This window comes from Botrytis cinerea, chromosome 5 (genome assembly GCF_000143535.2).
Source record: "Botrytis cinerea B05.10 chromosome 5, complete sequence".
In the NCBI taxonomy this organism is placed as follows: domain Eukaryota; kingdom Fungi; phylum Ascomycota; class Leotiomycetes; order Helotiales; family Sclerotiniaceae; genus Botrytis; species Botrytis cinerea.
Window position 1 is genome coordinate 1175335 of NC_037314.1, and position 13383 is coordinate 1188717.

The 13383-nt window shown below is 43.5% G+C and overlaps 4 protein-coding genes across 4 annotated transcripts; 2 read left to right on the forward strand and 2 right to left on the reverse strand.

Moving 5' to 3' along the window:
* The first annotated feature begins 1594 nt into the window (after positions 1-1594).
* On the forward strand, positions 1595-3143 carry BCIN_05g03210 (hypothetical protein). The gene is made up of 4 exons (XM_001559901.2): positions 1595-1999; positions 2052-2120; positions 2196-2315; positions 2369-3143. The coding sequence occupies exons 1-4, from the start codon at positions 1969-1971 to the stop codon at positions 2998-3000; spliced, it is 852 nt and encodes a 283-aa protein (XP_001559951.1). The 5' UTR covers positions 1595-1968; the 3' UTR covers positions 3001-3143.
* Positions 3144-3882: 739 nt separating this feature from the next.
* Positions 3883-4993, forward strand: BCIN_05g03220 (hypothetical protein). Its single transcript, XM_001559900.2, has one exon. The coding sequence runs from the start codon at positions 3996-3998 to the stop codon at positions 4887-4889; it is 894 nt and encodes a 297-aa protein (XP_001559950.1). The 5' UTR covers positions 3883-3995; the 3' UTR covers positions 4890-4993.
* Positions 4994-6187: 1194 nt separating this feature from the next.
* Positions 6188-9285, reverse strand: BCIN_05g03230 (hypothetical protein). The gene is made up of 2 exons (XM_001559899.2): positions 7484-9285; positions 6188-7324 (listed from the first exon to the last, which is right to left on the reverse strand). Exons 1-2 carry the CDS (start codon positions 9134-9136, stop codon positions 6512-6514), a joined length of 2466 nt encoding a protein of 821 aa, XP_001559949.1. The 5' UTR covers positions 9137-9285; the 3' UTR covers positions 6188-6511.
* Positions 9286-10397: 1112 nt separating this feature from the next.
* On the reverse strand, positions 10398-12944 carry BCIN_05g03240 (hypothetical protein). The gene is made up of 7 exons (XM_024692949.1): positions 12664-12944; positions 12270-12598; positions 12202-12219; positions 12111-12143; positions 11944-12054; positions 11630-11876; positions 10398-11575 (listed from the first exon to the last, which is right to left on the reverse strand). Exons 1-7 carry the CDS (start codon positions 12795-12797, stop codon positions 10771-10773), a joined length of 1677 nt encoding a protein of 558 aa, XP_024548731.1. The 5' UTR covers positions 12798-12944; the 3' UTR covers positions 10398-10770.
* Between the last annotated feature and the right edge of the window lie 439 nt (positions 12945-13383).

Here is a 13383-nt window from a genome sequence, read left to right on the forward strand (position 1 = left end):
TGTTGCAGAAAACTTGAAAACAAGAAAGCCCAACGAGCGTGTTGAAAGTATGGTGTGGGTATTGAGTTGCAAAGTGTTGCAAAGAAACACTATCCTATCACAAGCTGTTAGTGGATTTCTTTTTGCAAACCACTGCTCGGCTACATATATGTTAGAACATACCGATGACTTTGATGCTATTTGCACCGCTTGCATGAGATTATCGATAGCGATAGCATTGTAAACTGTTCTTAGGTCTTACGCTGGTGCAGCTGTAACTTAATTGTTGAAATTCGGGGTCGTATTGATCGTTGGGGATAGATGATTAATGAATTGAATATCTTAAGATATTGAGATATGTTAAAAGAATAAAAAACTATTCATGCATGGTTCACTGTCGCCGAAAGAGGCGGGATCGATACACATGGTGTATTCCCGCGTGATTTCGATTGTCACATGTTCATCATGGTAGATATGAGCTCACACTGGAATACTCATTTCTTCGACGTTGGCTCTAAGAGAGATGTGACGTTCGAGCTTGATGATTTGAGGAAAAAGTTGGCAGATTCCAGCTTTCAAATATACGTAGCAATGGATAGAGAAGACCTTTGAAGAACTATAGTCGGCCGCTAGGCAATCGACCTGGCTATGCATAACGAAATTTTCACACTTTTCGTGTAGAATTCTAGGCCCCCTTCATTCTGAAAACCGAGCTGACTTACTGCTTAGTCTGCTCAGTCTCAACAATCTTGATCCTTGGGATGGTCAGAATTGGGGTGCAAGATTGGTCGTTGTGCTCCAAATCCTTCCATCTCAATTTTCTTATTGTTTGAAACACCAACGATCAAATAGTTAGAGCCATAGAGGCTAGAAGCTTGCCTACGATAACCTTATCGCCGACCCATTAACTCACAATAAGACCGACACTTCAGCCTTATTATGTTGAGCATTTAGCCTTGAAAGTGCGCTTGGCCTCTTTGGGTTAGACCAGAGTCGAACGCCACTATTTGGTAGCCACACTTGTACAGCATAACCAACAAATGTAAACAAGCAAACGTACACCAGGTAACTAAGCAAATGCAAACGCAGTTTCCTACGAAGATAGGTGCATGTCAATGCTAATAAAACTTTGAAGTGAATCTCAACTCAGAGGGAGCTTTTCCACAAACAAAATTCGTTGCAGAAGGCTGAAAAGACCCAATAAGCTACCAAAATGAATCTTCAAGATTCTGTCCATACTTCGGACCAGAAGACGAGAGATTTGTATGGAGGACAGAATCATTTCTACCTGTAGACCTTACGATAAGATGAGGACCCAAGATAGAGGGAGGGGAAGTTTGTTTGGATACTTACAAGAGCCTCATATCGACCTTGAACATAACCCAAAAATCCAAAATTGCAAGGGCGCGTGCGATAATGACTTTGCGCACTGTTAGCAGCTGCTCGAGTACTCGAGAACTGGATTGATTACGTTATCGGTTAATGTCAGTCTGATGAACGACCGACAACGTTAACATCACGACCGCGTTCACTTGAGCGCTTGCCGTTTGTAGGCCGCGGTTATTATGTGTTGTCCGCTACTAACAATTCTTTTCACTGAAGAATTGGCCCGGTGGGTTAGTTGGCGGCTTGCAGTACTTGTTTGAATTCATAAAAGTTTCTTAGGTATACAGAGATCCAGTGATCTATCGGTCAATATGGTCAACAATTGAAGGCACAGCAATTGCACAGCATGGACATTCCAGTCCGACCAAAGGTGGAGCAATGGATACCATGGTTTACCAACAGCCGTATATAGTGAGCATGGTCTTCTAGTCCTCAAGCCATAATCCAGGTCATCTATCTGCTGAAGTTGAAATCTAACAGTGCAGAATTTCTCATTTGACAAATTTTCCTTTCGTCATTCATTTTTGTGTTTTTAAAAAAAGAGTCACTCATTTGCACCGTCGCCACTACTTAGTGGCTTTAATCTAATCTCACACCTTCAAGATGTCCGGCCGTGGAGCATGGAGACCTATGAGTAAGTTTTTCACATGTCCTTGTAAAACGGAGATTGACTTTAGCTCTCACAGACCCGAAGAACATTACTGTTCGAGCTTCAGTATGGATTATTGGAGCCATTCCATTTTTTACGTTCTCAGGTAAGCCCAAACACCCTGCTTGCTTCCTGCCCGATGTATCAATACGTATACCTGAGCTAATGTGCTGATGTTTAGCTATGTCGATTGCCGGATCTGCGACAACGACGCCAGGGATGCAGAACGTCTTCATCGGGCAAATCGCCAAGGTAGGCACTGATGGATCTAAAATCGGTGGATTGAGATTTGGTTACATGGGTTCGTGAAGAAATCTCTCCTGGTTTTGCGAATTTTCGCTAACAAGCTATTAGGTCTTTGTGCTTATGTGGGGGTGGAAGGAAGCAACGGAGATACGTTCAAGAACACGAACGGTTTCCAATGCATAGGCAAGCAGTATGATCAGTCACCAGACGAAATTGCTGCAACACTTCATGTCGATGCAAATATCGTACAGTTGGGGCAGAAGTTACAAAACGACATATCTATTTTCATGCCTATGGTCTCATTATCCTTATTTCTCTTAGGATTCCTCATTGATACTGGTGCATGGCTCCTTGCAGGTCTGGGAAAACCTGTTGGCAAAGTCGGTATGGCAGCCATGCCATTTCTGTGGGCGGCTGTTGCTACCAGTCTCGGTGCAGCATATACGCTCACTGTCTCCGTCAATGCAATCAATACGGTACTTGGAGATACAGCTGTAGGATGTTCTGCAAACGTACAAATTGAACAAGGGAAAACGCTCGAAGGACTCGAATGGGCTGCATTTGCCTTTGCTGTTCTCTTCGCATTCGGTATCTATATGGTCACTAGAGACACCATGTATGGATTTAATATTGCTCCTCGAGCTAGATCTCGTGGAAGAAGAATGAACGATGCGTACCCCGATGAGTATTCTGAGGAGCGATCGTTAAGTTACGAGAGATCGAGAGATGATTATAACTAGCAAGTTGATGCACCAACGATTATTTAGATCGAAACCTCGACATTACTGGCGTAATATGAGACCGCATATTAGAAGGGGGGCACAGAAGCATGATGTGGCGTTTATGAGATGTGTAAATATTTCTGCTTGGGTGGGTGTTTTCACGTTATGTTTTTCTATTTCTGCTAGTCAGCTAGAACAATATAATTTAATTTGCTTTATGCTCGTGGCTTTTGAGAAATTCTCTTCGATTTTGAATGATTCATCCTCCACGGCGGTCATCTTTTCATACACAAGCAGAGTTGCACATTTATTATTAAAAGATGACCATATCTCAAATCTAGTGCAACAAACAACTCATATTTTATTACTATAAGTGCAAGTGACAGTCTGGCACCTCCAAAGCACCAAAGAGAGTGGTCACAACAGGTATGTGCAGGTTACAAAGTGAATGCTGATTCTCGGTGTCTACAAAGGCATCTGGCCCTTGAAATCGCTCTGATTGACTTGATCATTGACAGTTCATAATACGAAATGCGCTAGGACTTCGATGGTATGATGTTCAAAATAGGTAGAGACATTGACGGGCCAATCTGAGTTCGGAACATTAATAAGATACTTCAGATAGTATTGTTCGAAATACTTCGAAATACCAACAGATCTTCAATGAGTTATTATTTAGCCGAAAGGACATTAGTACGTAATTATTGTTCATATCTAAGAGAAATATTCATCAGCAATTGCTCGGAAAAGATTGGCAGATTAAAGAATCACTAAGAGGGAAGTATAACACTGATGATCCATGATTCATACCACATTTCAACACTACATCTTCACTTGTTCTGACTCTGCGCAGATGCAACACTATATTTCATGTACAGTATGACTCCTTTCTCTCGCATTGGTTCTTGCTTGATGACTATCTGTTAACTTATTTCCTCGCAAAATTGTGTTCAAACCCACAAAGCTGTTTAAATCCTCAAAAAGCGACCCAACCATCCTCAACAACACCCATAATGTGTTTCACATATCAAGTCGATTACGGTTGCACAAATGAGCGCAAAGAGCGACACAATCTCTTCGTGCATCGTCGCTGCGAACTCGGAAGACTCGAAAGATGTCCTATCACGGTGAAAATCATTGAACTCAACCGTCTATTTTGCGAGGAGTGTCTCGAAAGGGGACTGGCCACCACAAAATGCCCTCCGTATAAGATTCCCGGCACACGCGCAAAGTATTTAGTTCAAGCGCTAGATCAGGAGGCGCAGAATGGAGAGGTCGTACTGAAAAACGATTATCTGAAGCGTCAGGCTTTATTTTTCAGCGGCTGTTCGGTGGCGAGGAATCTCCAGGGAATCTCCGGAGATCATGCACCCTTCCATATCCAGGAACTCATGCACCGACGACTCAATAATCAGGATATCGATATAATCAAAAGACTCGCCATCGAAACACAGCGTGTTCATGTGGGTGGTTTCGCGAACGGATATTCTTATGTGTACCCGGTAGCGACAATGCTACACAAAGCCCTGCTGGGAAGCATCATTGTCCGCGCGGAATCTAATGGTATTATTCAATCATGCTGTAAGCGCGGAACACACGAGCCATTGGATATCGGATACCAAGGAGTGAATGTCGCTGTTCGTTTTGGTCTTGCCAATGTTGCCAATCCTCACGATAACGAAAGAGAATGCGGGAGCTGCAATAATCATCCGCGTCCTGATGGCCAGCCGTGTTTAGAATGCAGACGCAGTGTGAAGAGATATGTAAAATATAAGGGAAAGGCTGGCAGTGTGGATTTTGTAGACTCGAATATCACGCCTTGGGAACTGAGAGTTGTGAAGGATATGTATGGAAGATTCTATTCCGAGAATGCTAAGCCGGCGAGTTTTAAGAAATCAACGCGATGAAATCTCGGTGTGCTGAATCCGGGGATGGTGTAGTTCAGGCCTCTGCCACATGTATTGTATTTCATAGTGCTTTAGAAGAAATTAATGCATGGTTTTCGTCCACACTTGAATAGCAAGCTTGCAGGCACTTATGATCGAAACCCAAGAATCAGATCAGATCCGAGCAGATTATTTCGTCAAGTGGAACCTAACGGATTCGAACTCTCCAGCACGAACGTATCAAGGGGTACATTGGTCAAAAAGTCTACCATCTTGTCTTCATTTCCTCAGCTGTGCTCCTGCCAATTTTGATCCTTTGCTTCTCCCACAATATCTGCCAATCCAGAATCTTGTATTATAATCACGCTCATGCATACATACGAGGATACAGAAATAATCTTCACAACCATGGTCAGTCAGTCCTCGCTTCCTATCATATCTAGGTAGTTGACATGCGCATGAGTTGTGGATTCTAATGCCAATGAGATTTCCCACACAACTCCTCGTTCAAAATATTACACAAATGCAATACCTAGTATCCTCTTGACGACATCAGTTATCATGTACACCATATAAAAACATCGAAATTTCAGAAAGGGAAATAGTATTAACAAGAATCTTTATAATTCATTACGGCCTCCGCTAATACCAATATATAAATTAGGAGGAAATCGAGAAGAAATTACTCTTACTTATCTGAGTACATTCTTTATAGACGCTCACCAGGCTCACCTCAGGATAGATAGAACATCTACTTTACTTACACTTACTTACTGACCTATTTCACCATCAAAGCATGTGATCTCCAAAAAGAACTAGAGATAAATAGATAGAAATAATATATTACCAAAAATCTCATTCGATGTATGTATGTATACCGGCATAGATATAATTTTCACAACCCACAAAAGCTTCTTTCTCTCTACTCCACCCCACCCCACTCCATCCATCATCATCCGTCCCCCCCCCCAAAAAAACCATACACTCTCTCTTGCATTCTCCCCCAAAACCAAAGAAAAAATCCAAAAAACAAATTCTCTCAGGCGTGAGTCGAACACGCGACATCCAGATAGACAATGTTACAATTACAGTCTGACGTCATAAACCAACTAGACGACCGAGAGTTATAATCGAGTTGGAGCTCGAAATGGTCACATTTTGTTGTGTTTGTTGGCTTTCGTGATGGTTTTTAATCACATATATTAAGTTGAGCTGGGATGAGAGTTTTTGTGCAGGGATTCGGGTGATGGTGGGTATGATATTATGTGGGGTTCGTTTTGAGGATGTACAGTGAGTGAGTGTACGGTTCAGAATCAAATTGAAATTGAACATGTATTTTGAGAAATTCTTGTGAGGTGATGTTACGAAGACGAAACTTCCGATCTACCTACCTACTATGCACCTCTATTTAAAATTTGAAGAGTATAGTGTCCTCAAGGCATCATCACGACTATCAAAGCACGATTGCCACAATTAATTATGAGTATCTTTGTAATCCTTCCCCCCCTACTCAACCAACGCCTTAGACCTTTCTAAGATCCCTCCCCTATCCGAATTTTCGCACAAGATCTGTTTATTCTTGAAAGAACCCCCGCCCCTCCTCCCAGTTTACTCCAAAGCCTCCACCCCGCCAGTCTCCTCATTTACTTCAACATCTTCTCATCCTTACCACCGTTCTGAAAGGGCCACTTCCACTCCCGAATATGAATTGGATCAATTCCATTCTCAAACGCCTCTCTCCTAGCCTCAATCTGCATATTTAGAAGCTTTTCCCTAATATGCGATCCTGTGTTTCCCAATCTCTCAATCCTGTCTACCGCATGCAACGCCAAACTATATCGATCGGTTTTATTCCTAATAGCCAATTCTAATGGCGTATCAATATTACCCTTTTCGTTGTATCCATGAACATGGAGATTGCTTTGACCAGGACGCTTGTAGGTAAGTCTGTGAACGAGCCAAGGATAGGAATGGAAATTGAAGATAATGGGCTTATTGTCTGTGAAAATCGATACCCATTCTTTATCCGTGATACCGTGAGGATGATCACCATGATGGATCAATTTGAAAAGATCGACCACATTAACAAAACGGATCTTCAAATCTGGAATGAGTTCTCGAAGAAGTGCAGTAGCAGCTAGAGATTCATGGGTGGGTACATCTCCGCAAGTGGCCATGACAACATCAGGTTCGAAGCCTTGGTCATTAGAAGCCCAGTCCCATATTCCGAGACCCTTCTCGCAATGAGTGAGAGCATCTTCCATGTTGAGGTATTGAAGATGGTCTTGTTTGTCGGCGACGACGACATTGACGTAGTTGGTGCTGCGGAGGCAGTGGTCCATACAGGAGAGAAGACAATTTCCATCAGGTGGGAGGTAAATTCGTACAACTTCAGGGCTCTTGTTGGCGACAACGTCGAGGAATCCGGGATCTTGATGGGTGAAACCATTGTGGTCCTATAATATCGAAGAGTTAATAACTTTCTATTGCAGAAGAGTGTTGAAAGACTGCTGAACCAGAAAAAGACAGAAAATTATACATGAGAGAAGCAAGGATCCAGATGAGGAATGTGATTTAGAGTCGAAAGATTAAAAAAAAAAAAAACAATTGCTTACCTGTCTCCAAACAGTGGCCGTCAAGAGGATATTGAGAGATGACATCTTTACACGCCATTCGACTTCGTTGCACTTCTCAATCCATTTGCAATGTTGATTGACCATGGAGTCGATAACATGAATGAACGGTTCGTAGCTGTTGAGTAAACCATGGCGACCAGACAAAATATATCCCTCTAGCCAACCCTCAACAGTATGCTCACTAAGCATCTCCATGACACGGCCTTCAGTAGCAAGGTTTCCACCATCAGCATCTTCTTCGAAGTTTTCGCCCATCCAAACCTTTTTGCCAGCCTTGTAAACCTCACCAAGTTTATTCGATTCAGTTTCATCAGGTCCAAAGAGACGGAAGGTATGCATATTGTTGGCAACTACATCACGTAGAAGCTTTGCCATGTTGGCCATACTGGGAAGTTTGCTGACGCCTGCTTCGACATTTTCGAATGCGTATTTGCGGAAGTCGGGCATATCAAGCGGTCTTCTAAGGATACCACCATTACCGACAGGGTTGGCACTCATACGAGCATTGCCAACAGGAGCCAATTCCTTCAATTCGGAAAGTAATTTACCCTCTTTATCGAAAAACTCTTCGGGTTTATAACTGCGCATCCAAGACTCCAAAAGTTGCAAGTGTTCCGGGTTACTTGCAACATTGGGAAGTGGGATTTGATGTGCACGCCAAAAGCCTTCAAGTAACTTATCGTCAACCTTTCTTGGGCCAGTCCAACCTTTAGGACTGCGAAGAACAATCATGGGCCAGCGTGGTCGGACTGCTTTGCCAGATTCACGTGCTTCCTTTTGGTACTTGCGGATTTCGACCACACAACGTTCGAGGGTTCCTGCCATAGCTTGATGCATACTCTCGAGATCACTTCCTTCGACAAAGTATGGTGTCCATCCATAACCAACGAATAGAGCCTCCAACTCCTTATGACTAATTCGTGCAAGAATCGTAGGATTGTTGATCTTGTAACCATTAAGGTGCAAGACTGGTAGAACAGCTCCATCTGTAATTGGGTTGAGAAATTTGGTTGAATGCCATGCTGTGGCCAATGGACCAGTCTCTGCCTCACCATCACCAACCATAGTCAAGGTGATCAAGTCAGGGTTATCAAAGACGGTACCGAAGGCATGTGAAATGGAGTATCCAAGCTCTCCTCCCTCATGAATACTACCTGGTGTTTCTGGAGTAGCATGACTACCAATTCCACCGGGGAAAGAGAACTGCTTGAAGAACTTTCGCATACCCTCCTCATCTTCTGCCTTATCAGGGTAGACTTCAGAGTAAGTACCCTCCAGATAAGCGTTTGAGAGTACAGCAGGAGCTCCATGGCCTGGACCAGAGACAAATAATGTATTCAAGTCATACTTCTTGATAAGTCGGTTCATATGAAGATATGTGAAAGCTTGGCCAGCATCGGAACCCCAGTGTCCCAAAAGTCGAGCTTTGAGGTGTTCTTTCTTGAGTGGTTCCTTGAGTAAAGCATTTTCTCGAAGGTACAGCATGCCCAGGCACAGATACATACAAGCACGGAAGTAAGCGTCGAATTTCTTAACTTCTTCATCGGAAAGTGGTTTTTCGTCGATGGTGGTGCGAGCAACTCCATATGGAGAAATGCTCTCAACTTTGACTTCGCCAGAAGGTGGAGCCATGTTGAGTTATTTGGACCCTTACCTTGATAGAATCCTAGAGTAAAGGAGCGGGTAGTGAGTATCGTATCGAATAGTAGTTATGGATTGTTGTTGGAGTTCACCTGCAACAAATTTGGAAGTTGCAAAGTGATATTGAGATGTCGTTGTTCTTGCAATGAAGAAGAAAGAAAGAAGGAACGGAAAAAGCAATGTGGAATTGGGCTTCCTTTTATTCACTGTACGTATAGAAAACTCAAAGAGACATTCATTCCAGGAGCCAGTCGTATGGAAGCACTGCAGAGTGCAAACACGGGCTGGCAAAAAGTGGTCTGATAAATCTTGCCAAAATCTTTCTCACGTCTATTCACCCTTATTGTCATAGACTCTCGTTAGTGGCCAGCTAGTTCGCATAGATCTCGATCTTATGAAAGCGCTAAAAGCATAACGTATAATAAATCAATACCTAGGTGAGTGGAACTGCATAATATCATATGGGACGATAAAACCCGTCTTCTCGTGGCTTGCAGCGTGATGGATCATCACATGCGTTGAGATCTCCCTACTCTCCCTGCCTTCGCTCCTTACTTGTACTGTGTATAGCAATAGCCAAAATATATTCGCCGAATACCGATGGCCAAACTCCATTTCCCGGTTACCTTTCCTGTGATATCCATGCGTGCTAGTTAGTAGTCACAGCACAAACAAAGATACATCAACTTTTGTGCATCCGAGCAAAACAATATTCCGAGTGCACGAACACACTGCGGTGACTGCTTGTCGGCCTGTCAGCGGGGTTCCTGTATGTCCCGAGAGCAAAAAAGAAAATGAGCTGACAATGACGCACCACCTATTCAATCAGCCTACTTTCCTTCCATCAGACGGGCATCTACTGGAACGATGTAGAACCTTGGATCTCGTGTATGGTCTGATTATAACTGTTGTATGTCTAGGTATGATATGTATACTTGTCTGGAATTGATAGGCGCCACCCATCTACCTCCCTCCCGGTACGATTCACGGCTGCGTTGCGTTGTAAACGTCGTGGTTGCATAAAATGTAAATGCAGAATGTTGATTGCGGGGTAGGAAGGTTGAGGTAACTAATAAACACCACACCATCACCATCCACACCTGCACTAAAAGTAGGTAGGTGCTTAACTTCACGTGAATCCTGGCTTGGCTCACCTGGTGGCTCTTTGTAGCTAGCTTAGTCATTGAACACCAGCCGAATTGGCTTTTCGTATTCGAGAGAATGTAAAAAACAAAAAACATACGCCGGACTTTGAGTTTCTGTCTTGGAACCAAGGTATTTACACGTCATTGGTTGACTGGTTAAATAGTTACGCAAGTCAAGACGCGGGAGAAAGAGAAGGTTTCTTAGCTGAACTTTTGATTGAGCCGAACGAATACGGACAGATCGGATCTTGCTTGAATAGATAGTATCAAAAATATCAAACGACACGAATGGGATTGTTGCCTCATTGTAAGCAGAAATGTAATGTGTAAAATACATATATCCATCAAGGGAAGAAAGAACGAGTGACCTAAATCATTCAACATGACAATCAAAAATACATACAATACAACATTTCCAAAGCGTCATTAGAACCTCCAGCATCGTGCATCATTCAAGTAAATTCCAGTAATTCTTCTTGCTCAAGCAACTTCCTCCTTATGCTCAGCAGACGTCGCCCCTCCCCGCGCCATAACACCATTATCATTCCCCATCCCAGTCCCATTCCCAGCCCCATTCCCAGCCCCATTCCCATTCTCCCCTCCTCTCCACTCCCTCCCATACCCCTCCACCGGCACCCAATGCGTACTCTTCCACGCCTTCCCCACACTCTCATACAACTCATCCACCTCCTCCAAACTCAACCCCTTCGTCTCATAAATCAAAAAATACACAAACACCGCACACAACAAACAGCAACCGCCCCACACAAAGAAAATCTTCGCCTGCAGATTCGCATTCCCCGGTCCAGGATTCACCAAATAAGGCGTCGAATACGCAATTGCCCAGTTCAAAAGCCAATTCGAAGCAGTCGTCATGGAAATCCCTTTCGCGCGCACAGGGAGTGGGAAGATCTCTCCCGGGATAATCCAGCCTACGGGTCCCCAGCTGCTGGCGAAGAAAAATATGTAGATGCATACGAATGCCACGAGCGCTTTTTGCGCCGCGATGTTGTCTCCGTTGGGGAAGGCGGTGCCGACGCTACCGACTATCATTTGGCAGGCGAACATTCCGAGAGCGCCGAAAATGAGGAGACGACGTCGGCCCCATGCTTCGACGAGATAGAGGCCAGGAAGTGTGGAGAAGACGTTGACGGATGATGTGATCATACTCGTGACGAAAGGTTCTTTAATTCCGGAGGCGGCAAAGAATGAAGTGCCATAGTAGAAAATGAAGTTTATTCCAGTTAGCTGTTGAAGAGCTTGAAGGCAGCAACCTGTTAGAAGTCTGAGTATGTCAGTATATAATCAAAAACTTCGCTGATGTGAATGTGAATAGTACCTTTTGCCCAAAGTATTCCACTTTAGGAATTGTAGATATGATGATCCCTTAGCCAAACTTTGCTCGTGAACATAGTTGGACTCGATTTCTTGAAGCTCGCCAACCAAGTGGGGATCATTGATATCCAGTCTTCGAAGTCTACCAAGCGACTTTGCCGCTTTATCGTGTCTGCCACGTTTAATCAGATAACGAGGTGTTTCGGGGAGGAAGATAAGTCCCGTCCCTAATATAAGAACCCAGGCAAACTCTGCGCGACTTTCGTCAGTTGTTGAACCCTATTCTGATTGACAATTGAGTGTGAGGTGGTAACTTACGAACTGCAATTGGGATTCTGTATGATCCGGTATTGTCGAGATCTTTGGTAGCATTGTCAACAACCGCCGCAAGTAACAATCCAATTGTGATGGCAAGTTGATAGGCACCCACTAATCCCTTTCAGCAATGAATAATAACAATCGTATTTTTGGTGATGCTTTCCTACCTATAGCTCCTCTAATCCACTTCGGTGCCGTTTCTAGCTAGAGTCAGACCAAACCAAACATACAACCTTGATTACAACCAATACAACTTACCAGATTGATAGAGAGGCACTGTTTCATGTCAGAATATATCAAATAAGTCATGAATGAGTCTAGCATACCTAGCATCGAAACCATACCAACCCCAAACCCAGCAAAAAACCTTCCTGCCACAAACAACGCAATATCAACTGAAGCTGTCTGCATTATGACACCAAAGGCAAAAACACATAGAACAATCCAAAGTGCAATGCGCCTTCCCGTCCAATCAGCAACTGGTGCAGCAAATAGAGCACCAAAGAGTGTTCCCGCAGATAGGATTGATACTATCAAGGATGATTCACTAGAAGTAATGCCGAGTTGACCAGTTTTGGGATCAATGTATCCTGTAGAGAAGGTATCCAGCCAATAGCGCATGGTTATGATGCCACCGATTGTTCCGGTGTCGTATCTATTAAGTCGGGTGGTTAGCTTGAGTATGGATTTCGTGACTATTAACTCCAATAAGATACGAACCCGAAAAGCACTCCACCGAATGCCACAAACAGGCCCACGAGAATAGCAAAGGCAGATGAGCCTGCTACTCCCTCCGGCTTTTTAATTCCGATCCCCTTGAGACTGAACTTCACTCGTTTGGTTTTCGTAAACATCGTGTTGTTGGTTTTATCGAAACTTCGACATATCCTAAATAAAACGGGGTACCTAGAGATGGTGACCTGGGATAACCCTTATACAGTTCATGCAAGCTCATCAAACAAAGGGGATTTTTTCGTCAAAAAACATGTTTTGATAATGTCATAAGAGGTGCGCGTGGTTGGAAAAGAGGAACGTCACTGGTCCTCATTACTTGGTGAACATAGACACTGAGCTATACACGCGGACACAAGTCTGATGGCGAACAATTGGAGAAATACAATTAACAAAGATGTCAACGAGTTTATTGCAGATATACCCCATAGTTGTCTTTCCCGTCTAGTGTAGGACTCAACGTAATTTTCACAAAAACATATCACTTCTTGAAGAGCCATGTGCCGGTTCAAATATCGTTATTGCAATATTTTGTGTGGGCAACGGCGACCAACATCGAGTACGGAAAGTCATCAATTTCCCATCAACGTGGAATTGCCGAGGATGACGCTGAGAGAACAAAGAGCTTGAACATGAGGCCAATGTCATTCATTTAGCCGACATTACATTTCATGACATCTAGATACGGAGAAGAAGTCCCGAAGAAGA